Raw genomic sequence first — 16,612 nt, forward strand, 5'->3', positions numbered from 1 at the left:
AATATATATATATATATATATATATATATATACTGTTTTACTGAGACTCAAAAGTAATAAGAAAAGAATATAATATAAAGTTAAAAAATATTTTTACCCCTGCCTTTTGTATTACGAATCAAATCAGATTTAATTTCATTATGTTTGCTTTATTATTTTCCATGCGAAAATACTTTGATTTAATTGGATGCCATTTGCGTAACGTGATAATTAACGGAATTATTTTGGCAGCATATCATGCCGATTAACAATGCCAACTTTCGCTTTAGCATTTCTATTTAAGACTTAAAATAAGATTAATTCATTCCGTGACAGTAATAACAGGGGTGGGGGCAATTCTCAAAAACAATACCAAAATAAAAAAAGGGAACTTATATGGAAAGGTGAACTATGTGCGATTAGTTTTAATTTTAGTCTAAAAGGAAAGAACTAGCGGATTATATCCATTAATAATTCTGTTTCATGCCATTTCGATATTATTTTTTTTTTTAGAAATAACGTTATTAGAACAAAACAAGTCAAACATGCACAGTGAACGAGAAATAAAAAAAATGACTAAGTTCAGCATTTTCTCTCCTCCCATTTAGCCCCAAAAGTCACCAGGGGACGTCAAATCCTGATGAAAATGAACGAACGGTACAGTTTTATGCCTTAACATATGTAAATTTGAGTTCTGCGCCAGGCAGAAAAAGAAATGACTAAGTCCATCATTTGCCTCCTCCCCATTTAGCGTTAAAAGTCCCCAAGGTCTTAACATATTTAAATTTAAGTTGAGCACCATGCAAAACTGCTAAATAAACAGACTCAGAAGATTTTGGACAAATATGGTAAAATAGTCACCAAAATGGAGTGTTTTTTATGAATCCTAAAAGAGCCCCGGCGGCACATCCAAGAATAATCGCGAAGTATAGACAAACAAAATTATACAGAAATCAGTTAGTTAAACATTTTTAGAAACTTTTATAAAAATCCAAGGTATCAATTTTTTTAATAAGCACAAAAGTTTCAATTTTAGCCATATTAACCTGAAAGGCACCCCTTAGAGGGGTGGCAACCGGAGTTTGCCCGGAAAATCCGTTTTTTTACTTTTTTACTCATATCATGTTTAATGTTTGTTCCAAATTTCAAAAAATTTGAAGGCGTAGTTATTGAGAAAAGTGCGGACAGCCGAACGAACGGGGATGAATTTACAGGTCAACCCTCCTTTTGTCGGGGACCAATAAAAAGATGGAAAAAAAAAATCAACGCCTGATGAAGACGTACATAGTCGAAAGTTGATTTCAAATTTTTAAGTCTTTTTTTTTAATTCTGCGTTTTATTGCCTTCTTTACTTCCAAATTGTAATTCATACAACGCTTACATCGTAAAAAAAGATAAGTTTCTTTAAGCAATTTCATTGGGTTGACAAATAAGTGCCTCTTTTTTTTTTTTCAACTTTATAATTAGCAAGATGTGTCAGCTGCTATCGCTTCGTTAGGTTCGCTTCTTGAAATAAAAATGTTGAATATTAAACATGTCATTCCTAAGTTTATTGTAAATCCAAACCACAAAAACTTTTGCATCGAGTTGCATTAAAAGATATTAACACTTCCTTAAATTTCAATACGAATTTATCTTATGAAAAAATCCTCAATGATAAATCAGTTTGACTTAGTATGTATGTGTGTGTGTGTGCTTTCTTTTGCCTTTTTTGATTTATATGAAATACGAGGGGCGTTCCTGTTTATCAATTTTGACCACTAAGCAGCTATTTTTACCGGCTAAGAACAAATTAAAATTTTTCCACAGGTTCAAATCCCTTATATCAAGTTTCAAGTCTCTAGATAAGGTCACTTTTATATATATATATATATGGTACGAGGTGCTTTCCAAAAGTAATGCTTCATATGTTTTTATTCTACCCGAATGGAAAAATAAGAATATTACTAATTGTATTCTTATGATGACTAAAGTAATGCATTCATAACCAGAAAGGTTCATTTCTGTTGAAGATATTAACGGTGTGAGACTCGAAGAAAACACCCCCTTCATGAACATGCGTCAAAAGCAAAGATGCATCATTGATAAACTTTGGATCACAAAAGGTCATCCGATTTAATATTACCACTCCCGTCTTCGTAGTTCTTCAATTTGGAGTTTAAAAAATCGCAGGCTTTACTTTTGGGATGCCCCTCGTAGCAAAATTGAATTTAACATGTTAGCAAATCGAAAATTTAATTCATTTTTCTTTTTTGCTTAGAAAAGGATTTACTTTATAAAATAAATATAAAAGCGAAAATGTACGTATGTATGTTCGCTTTTTCTGTGTGTCTACAAAAGGTTTTTTCAGAGAAGCGGTGGCTCGCTTCAAAACTTTTTAAAACTTTTTATATCACATATCAATCGTAATATCTCACAGTTAACAACGAAGCTCGCCTGTCTATTTAATTTGCTCGATTTCTGGAAGATAAATATTCAATATTTGTCGCTCGCCGCATGTGGGTCTTTTTCCTATAACATCTTGGGGAGGAGCGTTCGGCAGTAAATGAAATACTATCCCGCAGTCAAACTTGACCTCATTAACTCATTAAAACGGGCACCTGCTAAATCCAAGTAATTAAATAAATTCAAACGTGTTTCCGTTAGCATCTCGCGGTGGGGCAATGGTTAACGTCGCACTTTTTTCCCCCACTTTAATTCACAACTTTGCCTCAACGGTTCGGGTTCGATCCTCATACTTACTTTTCTTTACCGAAAGGTCGAGCTTCAAAACGGTACTCATTTGGTGAAAATCCGTTGGCTCTGTCGAAAGTGTTAGGCAGACATACAAACATACGTACATATATTTAAACAGACAGGTGAGATTTATATTATAGAAGGTGGTGTAACAATGGATCCCCAAAAAATCATATTTCATCTTGGAGGATTCGACAAAAATATTGCTCTCCTCGTCCAAATATGGATGCAAAAATATCGTGAAAATGGCAAATTTACGAGAGTAACTCATAGTTTACTTTCTTATTAAACATTTATACAATTATTGTATTGATCTGCGTTCAGTATCGGAAGACGATATTAAGTTAAGCTCAGGTTTTGATGATTCCCACATTCAGTTCCGTTTCTTAATGAATATAAAGATATCACATTTAATGTTGGTAAGACGATTTGATAGATATTGCTCTTCCCGTCTAAATATGGACGCAAAATATCGTGAGAATAACAGTTTACGAGATTAGCACAATTTACTTTCTTATTAAAAATTTATAAAATTATTGTGTTGATCTGCGCTCAGTCTTGGAAGACAATGTCCAATCCAGCGTAGGTTTTGCTAATTCCCGCATTTAGTTTAGACTCGTTATGCACTTTTCTTTTGCAGCTTTACTGTCAATAGAAGTAAAAAATCCTCGACAATTTTGAGATAAGTTCCACTTAAAGAAATATTTCCATACTGGTTTAATAGAATAGCATGAGTAAAACTGAGCACAATGAAAAAAAAAATCAGTGCAATTGACGGTTTCTTAGAGACACTAAAAAAAAGGTGAAATTGTAAGAAAATGGCGGTTTTTGAAACATTTTCACCTACTCTTATGTTTCTGCCATTTTGCATTTTTAACAAACACACATAGCTTAAGTGTATTTTTTTTACTTAGAATGTCACTTCTTATTAAAACCCGGGTGCCACTAAAGGATAAGTGTTAGGTAGGTGATAAGACAATCAGTCACACTGGAAACTATCTATTTACATTGTCTAAATGGATGACTCAATAGAAATTTATTCACATTAGACTTGGAAACTACGATGTTATAGTCAGTCGTGAAGCAGAGAAATGGTGTTGTGTTTTCCATAGACGGACAATTGTAGAGGGAAAATTCTGCTCGTGGAAGTTTCGTCTAGTTTTGGACATAGATAGGGCGTGAGAAAAGTTGCTGGCAGTTGTTTCAGCTAGGTGAGTATTTGTTGTGAATGTTTTCCGAAAATTGGAGCTCAGTCGAACACCTACCATAAAAGTATCGATAGAGCAGAGACAGATTCGCTAAACGACAAGCTGAAGAGACTGCGAGTTGCATGCAGGTGTTTATCAGGTTGTATGCAAGGATTTGTCAACGATAATTGTGCTGGAGAAAACGGCTTTTCATATGCAAGGTTTTTGGCAACTTATCTCGTATTTTTTTTCCTAATGAACAGCAGAAAGCTATTGCACATGCCGTCAAAGCCGAGTTTTCCGACCGTTATCGTATCCGACAGTTCCTTGCGACTAGTAGAAAATCTCGAAATCTGATTTTTTTTTTCTGTGCAAGATTTGGCACATGAGTTTATTGGAAATTTGCCTCGGGTTCTTCAGCAAATCTTTGATTTATATAAATGCCAGTGCAATTGATAGTCACGGTGTGTGTTTTTTGGACCGACCTGAATTCGTCAGTGTTTCTGTAAACTCGGTGTTGATTTTTATTTGTTCCCACCAAATATTTGTTCCGGGTACACTTATCAAAGGCTGCCTTTTGAAATATTACCATTCATTTACTGCTGATGTAAATTGTACCAAATTTTCTTTACTCGTTCCTCAGTACAGTGATCGTTATGTATATTTAGAATTTAATTCTGTAATTAAAAAATAATTATGAAACATGGACAAAAATTTAAAGTTTTCTTTCCTTATTCCATGGAGTTTCAATAAATGGCATATATCATAAGGAAAGAATGGTTGTTAATATAATTTTGTCTGCTAAAAAGAAAAAAAAAGCCATCTATTTCAGTTTTCATGTAATTTTATTTTTAGATCATCGTGCTGTTGCATCCTTAGAAACTGAAGATTATCCGGGTAAAAAACATAATTATACTTATATATATATATATATATATATATATATATATATATATATATATACCTAATACATCTAAAATTTTAACCTTAATTTCTAACCAAACACTTACTCCGTAAACTAAACAAACACTTTTTTTAAATTTTAATTTTACATATAAAACTAATTTTAATATGAGCAGCATAAATATTTTAATTTAACGTTTCAGAAATGTTTGAGAGGAAGCTCGAGGATTTGTATTATTCGTACCGTTATTCTTGTTTTGTAAAGGCATCAGTACAAATCAAGACCCAAAGACAACTTGAAGATAACGGTTAAGTGACTGTCATTATTAAATAAGCATCCATTTGAGAATACCATATACATATATGAGGTAATCTGATTTATATCAACAATAATTTTGTGTACGATCCTTTCTGAGGCGATAAGAATTTCTTATTAAAATAAAGTCTTTATCAGCACGGGGATCAGACAACAAATAAGTTTACACACTTGATTAAGACAAACATATCAACACACACACACACACACACACACACATTATATGTAGAATAATATGTCTTGGAAATTTCTCTAAAACTATATTTTTAAAAACATTGTACTTCGTTGTAATTTTTTTTTTTTTTTTAGTAAATCAATTTCCTACATCGTTGAATTGTTTTACTTATATGAACAAACAATAGTACCCATATTCTTAAAGTGGTCATCAGTTGTTTCGGGTATTTAAAAACAAAACGGTATATTAAATCATGGCTCCCCAGCAGTTTTGATCAAACACCGACTTCCTTAAAACGCGTAGAGGCTACAAATTCTGCCTGAACATTATTTCATTTATTAAAACAATAAAGGTGATAATTGGTCCTCAGTTGCAGCTCTTTATTTATTCCAGATTCAACCATCTGAAAATAGCCCCAAATAGTCATTATTTTCCTGACCTATAAGGAACTGTTATTTTCATTCCCTAGGATCCACATCCAGGAGGAATGTCGCATCAGGTAGTTGGCAGGCTACTAGAAATGTCCTCGTCTAATTTCATTCACTACACAAGAGAATGGTATGATGGATGTGAGTTTTAAAGGTAGATTTAGATCTGATGACCTAAGTGGAATATTAAAATTGGATTAAATAAGTAGATCTGTAAAGAGCAGGAGATTCCGATGCTCTGGCCTCGTTGAAAGAATAGAAGAAGACAGCAAAGTGAGATGTGTGCCAAACATGAGATTTTTATGGTTTAGTCGCATTGAAAAAAATGGTTGAGAGTTCTTGGGTTATTAAAAGCAGAACAGTTGAGGTAGCAGGTACAGTTCACATAAAAGGCCAAGAAAAACACGAGAGAAAGTGATAATGCATTTGCGAGAAAGGGTGATAAATAAAGACAGGGACAGAAATAGGTTCATTTGAAAGTCAATTTGTTAAAACCGTCGAATGCATGCGAGCATGTAAAACAAACGTAATCTAACTATGATGATTAAAGCAAGTGATAAAATTTGGGGACTGGTCCGAGTAATGTGGATGAATTGTTGATGGTGCCACGCCCTTACCAAAAAGAAAAGAAGAAAAAAAAGCAAACAGTAAGCTCTCCCTTTTATAATCTCACAGCACGTGCCCAGCTTGCCTGAAAAATGGTTAGTGATTGTGCAAGCCAAAAAGGCGTGGTAAATAGTTATTCTGTCGGGTTGCTTCTGGGTTTGATCCTCGTGTTTCAAGATCTTTGCTGCATGCCTACAAATCTTCCCAGCATTTTGACAGCAGGAGGATGGATGTTGAGCAAATTGAGTGATAACAAACAAACGATGATGCAGATATAATTTCAGTCAAACATAGATAAAGATGCACACTGAATTGGAAGTGTAGAAGGACCTCTTGTAATACAGTCGTTAATATGTAGAGACTCAACACGTTGTAGACTCAGTCTCAAGGCACATTAGAAAGACAAAAGGGGAAAAATTATCTCCCTTTTGACCTTAGTAAAACAACCGACATTTATTTACAGCTACCGTGCGTTACATGTCTATTTCTAATGCCATCGTGCTCTCTGACTTTTCAAACGTCTTTCTTGATCTACACACACGTTCTTTTTAGAATCTTTTTATTTTTCCATGACGTCATCTCGCACAGGGCTCGGTCCTTTGCATACAGCTGCCATACGGACATTTACACTCTCTTTCACTGACTGAGGACTACTAACTTAGCACAGGATCAAAACAGATACTAAAATTGCACTGATGAAAGAGAATGACTCGTTATAACTAGGGCTATGACAACAGCATATTCTTTTCCTTGTTTTGATTCTCAGGTATGTATCCATTGATATCTTATATGTTTTTATGTAGAGTAATGTGGTTTTCGGTTGATTAACTGTGTTTAACCGTGTTGGATATATACTCGAGAGTCAAAACAATGAAAAAAATATGCTGTTGTCATAGCCCTAGTCATAACCCTCGCATTTGATCTCGTTTCACGGGAATCTGAGCACTGATGTCCTTGTTTTCTTGTCCCCGCCCCTACAAGAATATCGATTTTAAAAATGGAGGAAATACCAGGGGCATAGTGGATCAGAGCAAAAATTAAAATTGAAGTTTAGAAGGATTTCTCCTCCACCTAAACTAAGTGTAGACTCATAACTAGCGTCGGCACGATTGATCAGATTCGGAATCAATAAACGGAAAACGCAGAACTTGTTAAGGTATATATATGAGAAGAGTTTCAGGTTAACTTCCGATTCCAAACAATTTATTTTTTCACCAGCAGGTGGGGGGGGGCTTTGCACGAGTGTAAAATATGCTTAAATATGATTTTCATTTGTCGAAATTCTGTATATATTATTATAGAGTCATGATTTCAAAAGTAAAAAAAAAAAGTATTTGGGTGCCATCAGCTAGAATCGAAACCGAAACTGTCGCATTCACTATATCAACGTGATATGCATTTAAACCGATTAAAAATAAAAAAAAAACTTAGGTAAATGTACAAAATATTTAACAATTTTTTTTCAATTTTGATCAAGTTTTGACTCCTTACAAACAATTTAACCGGCTAAAGACCCATAAAAGAACGGCCCGTAAAAAATCATTTGAGGCCCCTAGCGCTGGTGTTAGTTTCGGAGGAGATAGAGTTTGAAAATATGGAGACACAGACAGACATATAGCCGTTTATATATTAGATGTAAATCTATCTTCTATTGTTGACACAAGTGAAAAATATAGATGGAAATCTCAAGAGTTGGTAAAACCTTGGATACGATATGTAAAGAGAAAACATTGTCAAATAAAGAAAATTATATTTAGATTTAAAAGTAGATGCGTCTCCCCTCAAATCCCTTCCCCCAATTTCTGTTATTAGGCGATTAAAAAAAATTGGAATCAGTAATTTTATCAGAATTGTGAATAATATTGGAATCGTCCCATCAATAATGGGAACAGATATTACACTTTGATTTTAGCCAAATGTGTTAATTTATTGATCTGACTTTAATTGTCTGCATTAAGTAATTTCAGTTTTTCTGTTTCTAGTTTTTCTGAGCACCGATGACCCGTTCACCTGCCTCCATACAAGAGTCGAATTAGTCACAGTACCGGTTATTAGTAGAGAGAATCTATCGCCACAAAAAGGGTCACTCTGGATTAGAACAAATAAAAAACTATCTCCATCTAGAAGATTTCTCTTAATCTATGCCCTCCTTTGTTAGTGCAGGTCTGAATCAAATACAAACACAAATATCGGAACTTTTTGACGTAACGGAATTGGAAAAGTTTGAGCCTAATTTCAGACTTTAAAACGATTCTTTTATTTATTTTAAACTTTCTATTGTTGGCATAAGTGATAAATATGCATTAAAATCTCAGAACAAGTTCAGCAAAACCATATATATAATGACAAAATCCTGTATATGATGACAAAACCCTATATATGATGACAAAACCCTATATATAATGACAAAACCCTATATATAATGACAAACCCCTATATATGATGACAAAACTCTATATATGATGACAAAATCATGTATATGATGAACAACAAAAACAGTAAAGAGAAAACGTTGCCAATTGCAAAGAAAATTATATCTAGCTTTAAAACCAGATAAGGACTCTAAACTAGTCACCCCCACTAAAAATAAAATAGGAGATTGTATCAAAATCGGGAAACATATTGTAATCGTACAATCACTAATCAAAACAGATGCTACACTTTAACATTGGCTAAATGTGATATGCACGCTTTAAAGCATAATCTGACTTTAATTGCTTGCATTAAGTAATTTCAATTTTTCTTTTTCTAATTTGCATAATCGCTAATCCTAAAATGGCCTGCTTAAAAATCTTTCAAGATCTGCATCTTTTTTTTTTTTTTTTGCTAAAACTGCATTTTAAAAGCACCATTTATTATCTTTTTATCTTTTACAAAGTGGTGACAAATTTACGTTTCTGAAGGTTGGAAATGAGGATCGACTTCGATACTTCAGACTATTGTTTTCATCTTGAGTATTATTTTCATATTGGACCTTCTTCAATCCACATGGACTCATGGCGCAATGGACAGAGTACTTGGTAAAATTCTGTTGTGAAAGCTACACTCTTGTGGGAATTGAAGGTTCAATTCTGAGTGCGGGCGCCCCAAAATACAAAGATTAAAGTAGCCCAGAAAATGTAGTAGAGAGGAGAAACATTCCTTTATTGTTTTAAATACCTGCAGCATTGTTTAAATTAACTGTAGTGTTATAAAAGATGCTGGAAGTGCTCCCCGTTGACATCTATGGATTTCTGGCCACGTTTAACAACGTTTACATATACTACCTGTAGATTTTCTCTGGTAATTCTCCTGATTGCAACGGTAACGTTCTTCTTTAGTTGGTCAAGATTGTGAGGATTATTTTCATACACTTTTTGTTTTAAAGTTCGCCAAAGATAAAAATCACACAATGACAAGTGGGGAAAGGTGGTGGCTAATAACCCTTCATTAATTGTTCTCTCTTCCGTAAAGATGTGAGGTGTGTGGCATGATGCGCTATCTTGTTGAAAAAAAGATTTGCATTTTGTCTTGTGGTGTCAGTTTGTCTGTAAGAGAAAGATTAGATAGATCGGGCTTCTTTTAAATGCGCCACCCTGTACAATTGTGAATTATTTCTTACCTAGTCATGGATGAAGGAAGGAGAGCAAGCTACCCCACGGATTAAATAGAGAGTTCCGTACAGATTCCAGAGTTCAACAAGATATATCTGAAGAAGGTTGGAGGTTACATCGACCGAAAACGTTGCGAGAGTAACACTCAAGATAAAACCGGCAATCTGAAGAATCAAAAATTATTCAGAAATTATTCTTTCGCACAAAAAATGTTTTAATGCAAAATATGTTCTTTAAAATTTGTTTTTTTTATAATGCTCCCGGACAACATCGGGTAATTGTGCTAATATGCAAATAAATTGTAATAATTAGTGTGTTCGCTCTCTTTCAGGAAAGGCAGAGATTGAAAAAGACTGGATGTTGAAGTTCCAGGAATGGTGCGTTCTGTTTGAGGACTACAAAAAGCAGCGAGACAAATGGGTGAGTGTTGGCGACAGTCGAACGCTATCTCTGACATGGTTTAAAAGTAGAATCAAAAACAAAACATGTCTAGAAGGCTCGACATTTATTTTGGGTTTCGAACCAATTACGCTTTTAGTGACATCTAAAAATAAAAAACACAAAACAAATAATTTAAATTCTGCTCGTCTGTTAACATAACTTTTTGCTTTATTTTTAAAATGAGTTTATATATATATATATATATATATATATATATATATTAAAATTCCAATTTAACTACAATTACCCCATCATTCAAGCTACATGCTTGGCATTAATAGCCCCCTCCCTCCAAAAAATAAGAGACAACTTTCTTATTTTTTAATAAAACTAGAAGGGAGATCCGACGCAATTGAACAAGCATCAACAAAGCTCTAACGCTGTTAATGTCATCGAAATCGGTGAAATCGCTCACTTTTTTAATTAAATCGATTGTTTTCCCTGGTTATCGATCCATGTAGAAAGCTTCACATACTTCCCTGCAGTGACTTAGTCCACAATACATTGTAGTCTACATTGCACTGTAGAGAATCTACTGTTGATTTTATAAAATTATGTGTGAAAAAAAATATTCTGAGGGTAAAGGTGATTACCAAGTGATTGCGTAAGCTTCGAGGGGTTTCAAAGGATGTCCTTCTGCGACCCCCTCCCCAATGGGGTCGATTAACAAGGTAAGGAAACACAGAGAGCAACGAGTAACAAAGATTGTGCCAATCCTTCGCCAGTACTTCATAAACACAACTGGCCACTAGTCAGAGATATGTTCCTTTTATAAGAAGGTTCGTGCCACCCACTACTCCTCCAAGTCTATATAAGACTCGTCCTCTTAAACACTCAGATTGGACCCCCCTCCCTCAAGGGCGGCGCCACTACGTAATCAATCCTCTTTTTTACTTTCTCACAATTATCTGTTAATAATTGCTTCAGTTTAAAGTTTTAAATGCACATGTCAAGTATCATGGTTCAATTGTGCTCTATAAAGGAAACATTCATGTCAAACGGTCCCCTGTCTTATAAAAGAACATTCTGTTCGTTTGTATGCCAGGCCTTTCTACTTGTGCGGTGGTAAAACTTTTCAAATGCACTCGTGATGTTAGATTGCATAAAAGTATTAATTTTGGTCCAAATTAGACTTTTTTTAATCGGACTTTTTCGATTATCTGTTTTTAATACTTATCAGAGGCATTCCAATACAAAATCTACGTAAGAACCCTCCCAGACACGTCAAGGACATTCTTGTTAAATTTTTTCAAAATCAGCCCATCTGTTACCGAGACTATAGGGAACGAACTAACAGACCAATTTCTTTTTATATAATGATAGACAGATTTTACATAAATGTAAAAAATGAATATACGAATGGAATGATGCCTTTCTATGTAGCTATTACTAATAACAATTTGGTATGTGTTTTTTTATTACGAACTATTATTCTCATCTTTATTAGTTGTTGTTTCACGACGTTTCAGCTAACTATTCCTCTGGCCTTCATCAGGTGGTAACCGCTACGGATAGGAACTTCGAATCTCCTAACTGCATTCTCAGCAATCACTGCCATCTGTAGTTATTGTCGTCTCACCATGTTTTTGGCCAAGTAGGCCTCTGGCCGGTTTTGGGTAGGATTGAAACCGCTATCTTCAGAATGCTCATCTGGAACCATAGAGATTCAACGTCTCTATCAACTGCGCCATGGGCCTCGAAGGGCTTTTTTTGATCTTATAAATCCACGTTTATTTATTATCTGATCTTCCATGGTCGGGTCCGTACAGAATGGTACATATATTATTTTCATTGGAATTCATTATTGAGATGAGTATTATGTATATTAAGTTTTTATTTATTAATAACAATTTGGTATGTGTTTGAAGCCGAAACTATACTATTGCCATATTTTAATGATTGAGTTTACTGTAATGTATGTAAAACCTTTTGCTTGTTAAAAAAGCGGGTGAAATTGATTCAGAACAGGTGCTTTGTGTCAAATTAACGATTAAAAACCATCGAGTTAATGCTGTTTTGCATTATAAATTCTAATCTTTATTAATTCCTGCCTGTGTTTACAATGGATATCATAACACGTAGATCGCTGCACTTTAACACACACAAAATTTCAGCCAGATCGGGCCAGTACTTTCTCATTCTATTAATCCATAACTGCGTTATCCATAACTTGCTTAAGGAGTAGATAGGCTCTGTCTATCGCCCGGCTTCCATACTCCTTCTTTGCCTATTAGTCAGGTTCAGAGACACTATCACAGTGAATCGAGAAAACACTTAGTGGTAGATCTTGTTTCTCGTCTAGGGCAATGAATGCCGTTTCCCCACTCCTGACACACCCCACCCCTCATAACTGGGCACTTGGGAGTGCTTGAGTACCACACATGCCTGTGCAATTAGATTGGGGGTGACCTTCTTCTGATGGGCAGAGGGTACCGGATTAACAGTTCCTGGCTGCTGTTTCGGACTTGTAGTACAGGTGCCCTAACTCTTTGGTAGCGCTTAGAGCAGCTGCTCCATCAACAGTTGTATAATATTGGGATGTTTGTAGTGCCATGTCGCGCATGGAAAGGGACCCTGCACTCATCCCCGATAGGCTTTCCCAAGGCCACAGTCCTAGTTGAAGAAAGGTCAGCTAATGGTCTATTTGTGTTGCATGTCTGATACCCTGCATAACCTCTTGTTCAGCTCCCCCTTACCTAACTGAAACTCTTTAAAAACATGACAGTACAATCAAAAAATAAGATTAAACCAGGCCTAGGGACAAACAAATCCAACTTGCCTCCTCCCTTGAGGCTTGTATTCACTAACGATTGCAGGAGGTGCCCATTGTCTCTTTAGACTGAATGGAGGTATCGCATTGCATCGTTTTTTCTTAGAACTAATTTAGCTGATGTTGAAGCATTTCTCCATACAAATACTCTGGATATCTTAGCTTTAAGCGAGACTAACCTACACTCCTCCATCCTCTCTAACTACTTTAACATGCCTGGCTATTTCCCACTCTGCGGTAAGGACTGTGACAGACATATGCACGGACTTGGAGTCTACACTCGTAACACCCTCCCCTTGACTAGAGAAACAAACCTAGAAACGGACGATCAAGCCTTTATGTGCTTCAGACTAAACATACAACATAACATTAGCGACATTTATTTTTTCTACCGCTCTCCCTCGACCCAGGACTGCACCATAATTAACAAAGTCTCTGACAGCATAGACACAGCACTCTCCCTCGACACTAGCGCACAAGTACATGTATTTGATGACTTTAATGTTCACCACAAAAACTGGCTTGGATTCTCTACTTACACAGATGCAGCGGGCAGCTCAACACATAGCTTCGCTATATCTCACTTCCTATCGCAAATGGTTACGTTTCCAACCAGTTTCCCTGACCAGCAAGAACAACACGCATCACTTCTAGATCTATTTCTGACATCAGTTCCCGAGGATTGTATAACAAATGCTGACAGCCCACTCGGGAACGCTGATTATGCAGTGATAATGGTCGAAATTGCCTTAAACTCTAGACCCAAAACTGAAGAGCCTGTGCTCAAAACAACGAGATATTATAAAAAGGCTGACTGGGAAGCCATCAGAGATGCCCCATGGGGAAATCTTTTTTCTCTTCCTGCTGAACAATGCGCAAATGAGACCACTGAATGGTTTAAAACGGGAATTGAAGCGCATGTTCCCATGCGGAAAGTTTATAGGAAGCCTCACTCTCCCCAATAGTGTACTTCTACTTGCACAATTGCCCTCGCTCAAAGGCAGCATGAATACTGCAGATTTAACCAACATAAGTCCAGTTCAAACAGACAGAAGTATATAGAAGCTAGAAGTAATGTTAAGAAAGAAATAGCGACAGCTAAGAGAGAATTTACTGAAACCACTAAAAACACATCGAAGCACAAAAATTAGGAAATCGTGACTTCTGGATCTACAACAGTGTAGTAAATAATGGGCAATACACAATTCCCCCATTAACCAACAATCACGAGGTTGTTTGCTCAGCAACCGACAAGGCTAATATGCTTGCCAGCTGGTTTGCCTCAAACTCCACACTGGACCCTTCCAACCACCCCCTGCCTGACTTTCCTTTGTGGACAGACGCCACGCTAGACGATCTAAAAATCACCGCTGCTCAGGTGCATGCTATCATAAAAAACTTTGACACTTCAAAAGCATGTGGACCTGATCTCATCCCAGCTGTGCTATTAAAGTAGCTCCAGTTCTCTCTAAACTCTACAACAAATGCCTTAATGAATCTTGCTTTCCGGGCTATTGGAAAACTGCTTCTGTGGTACCAGTATTCAAGAATTCTGGCGAAAGAACTGACCCATCAAATTATCGCCCCATTAGCCTCCTCCCACTTTTTGCCAACATATTTGAGACCATAATTAACAATGCTCCAGTCCGTCACCTTACAGATGCTAAACTTCTGACTGACAAATAATATGGATTTAGACAAGCCCGTTCCACAGCAGAAATCCTCACTGTAATCTCTGAACGTATATACCATTCGCTGGGCAGAGCGGTTGCTCTAGATATATCTAAGGCTTTTGACAGGGTATGGCATGAGGGTCTCCTCAGGAAAATTAAATCATACAGTATCACTGGTAGAATACTTAACATAATTAAATCCTTCTCAGATAAGAGAAAAATCCAGGTTGTCCTCAACGGTCGTACATCTAAACAATATGATATAAATGCGGGAGTGCCTCAGGGGTCTATCCTTGGACCTCTATTGTTCCTAATATTTATTAATGACCTCCCCAACAAAACTGCCTCCGAGATGGGTATATATGCTGATGACACCACACTCTATAACAGGCATGACAGGAAAACAAATGAACACATAGCTAAAGAAATGGCAAAAACACTAGAGGAAGACTTCCAATCTGTAGTGGAATGGGGACAAAAATGGATGGTCACATTCAATGCTGCTAAGACTAAACTGGTTTCCTTTAATAATTACAAGAAACCTTCTCTGCCACCAATAGCAATGGCCAGTGACTCCCTATCTGAGAGTACATCTTTCAAACTGCTTGGCCTAACGTTCACAGGAAACAGGAGTTGGAAGAATTACATTGAAAACATTGCCAGGGCCACTGTGAAGAAGGCAGGGTCTCTCTACCGTGCTAGAAAACTACTGACACCTGAAAGTATCCTGTACCTCTATATAGCCACCATTCGCCCATGTATGGAGTATTGCTGTCACATTTGGGCTGGTGCATCTGCTGCTTGTCTCTCGCTCCTAGACAAGGTTCAAAAGAGAGTCGCCAATCTGATAGGCCCTGAACTGGCATCTAAGCTTCAGCCTCTGTCCCATCGACGAAACGTTGCATCCCTCTGCCTGTTCTACAAGTATTTTAATGGTGAATGCTCTGACGAACTGCAGACACTTGTGCCCCCACAACGTAGACACCCTCAACAAACCCGACAGGAAGCTAACTCCCACCCCCATGCAGTAGAGATCCCTAGATGTAAAAGATCTTTCTACTCCACTAGTTTCTCCATTCCAAGTCCCTGCTTCCCCAACAGTACTGACATGCAGAAATTCAAGTGTAACGTGAACCGACATCTTGCTGCCCAAATCCCAACATAATGCCCCAGTAGTTGCTGCCCCTGATAGTAGCCCCCTACACATAAGTAGCAATGTGCCTTGTTTGTGGTGAAAATGTAATAAAAAAAAAATGTAAAAAACTGCACATCGCACAGATACCATAATACTTAATTCGCTGCACATTATCATAGCAAAAGTCTATGCAAAATTTTAGCCAGATCGGCTTAATAGTTTCTGAGAAAAAGGTGAACGGACAGACAGATAAAGAGAAATAAAATATAGATTAAAAAATACTTTGGTTTGAAACTAAACAAAAGAATTTGTTAATATAATGTTTAATTATTTTGAAAATTAGTTTATACTAGTAGCGAAATTCCACAGAAAGAGAAATCAACAAATGTTTTTGATAAAGCTGTACAGTACAAAACATTAGATTTTTTAACAGAGAAGCCAATAACACACAGCAAATATGAGTTTATTTACATTTCTATGAAAATAATGCCCATTGTATTTTAAATATAGAACTGACCCCCATGAGATAAATTAATAAGTACTAAATAAATACTCTGAAAGTAATAATGTGTGACATAGTTCAATACACTTAAAATCACATTGTCAAAAAACGATCTTAAATTTACTTGTTCAGTCTAACACTTCTTGGTAGACAATGTTATTTTTGCCC

The 16,612-nt window shown here is 36.1% G+C and overlaps 1 protein-coding gene across 1 annotated transcript in view; it reads left to right on the forward strand.

Annotated features, from left to right (window-relative positions):
• Positions 1-16,612, forward strand: part of LOC145292383 (semaphorin-2A-like) — a 158,425-nt gene that overhangs the window by 132,819 nt on the left and 8,994 nt on the right. Inside the window, exons 10-11 of the mRNA XM_080138712.1 lie at positions 4,758-4,799; positions 10,255-10,343. Coding sequence (XP_079994838.1) covers positions 4,758-4,799; positions 10,255-10,343 — 131 coding nt within the window. The remainder of the gene's footprint in view (positions 1-4,757; positions 4,800-10,254; positions 10,344-16,612) is intronic.

Source organism: Euprymna scolopes, chromosome 13 (genome assembly GCF_053919585.1).
Source record: "Euprymna scolopes isolate OS-2025 chromosome 13, ASM5391958v1, whole genome shotgun sequence".
Classification (NCBI taxonomy): Eukaryota; Metazoa; Mollusca; class Cephalopoda; order Sepiida; family Sepiolidae; genus Euprymna; species Euprymna scolopes.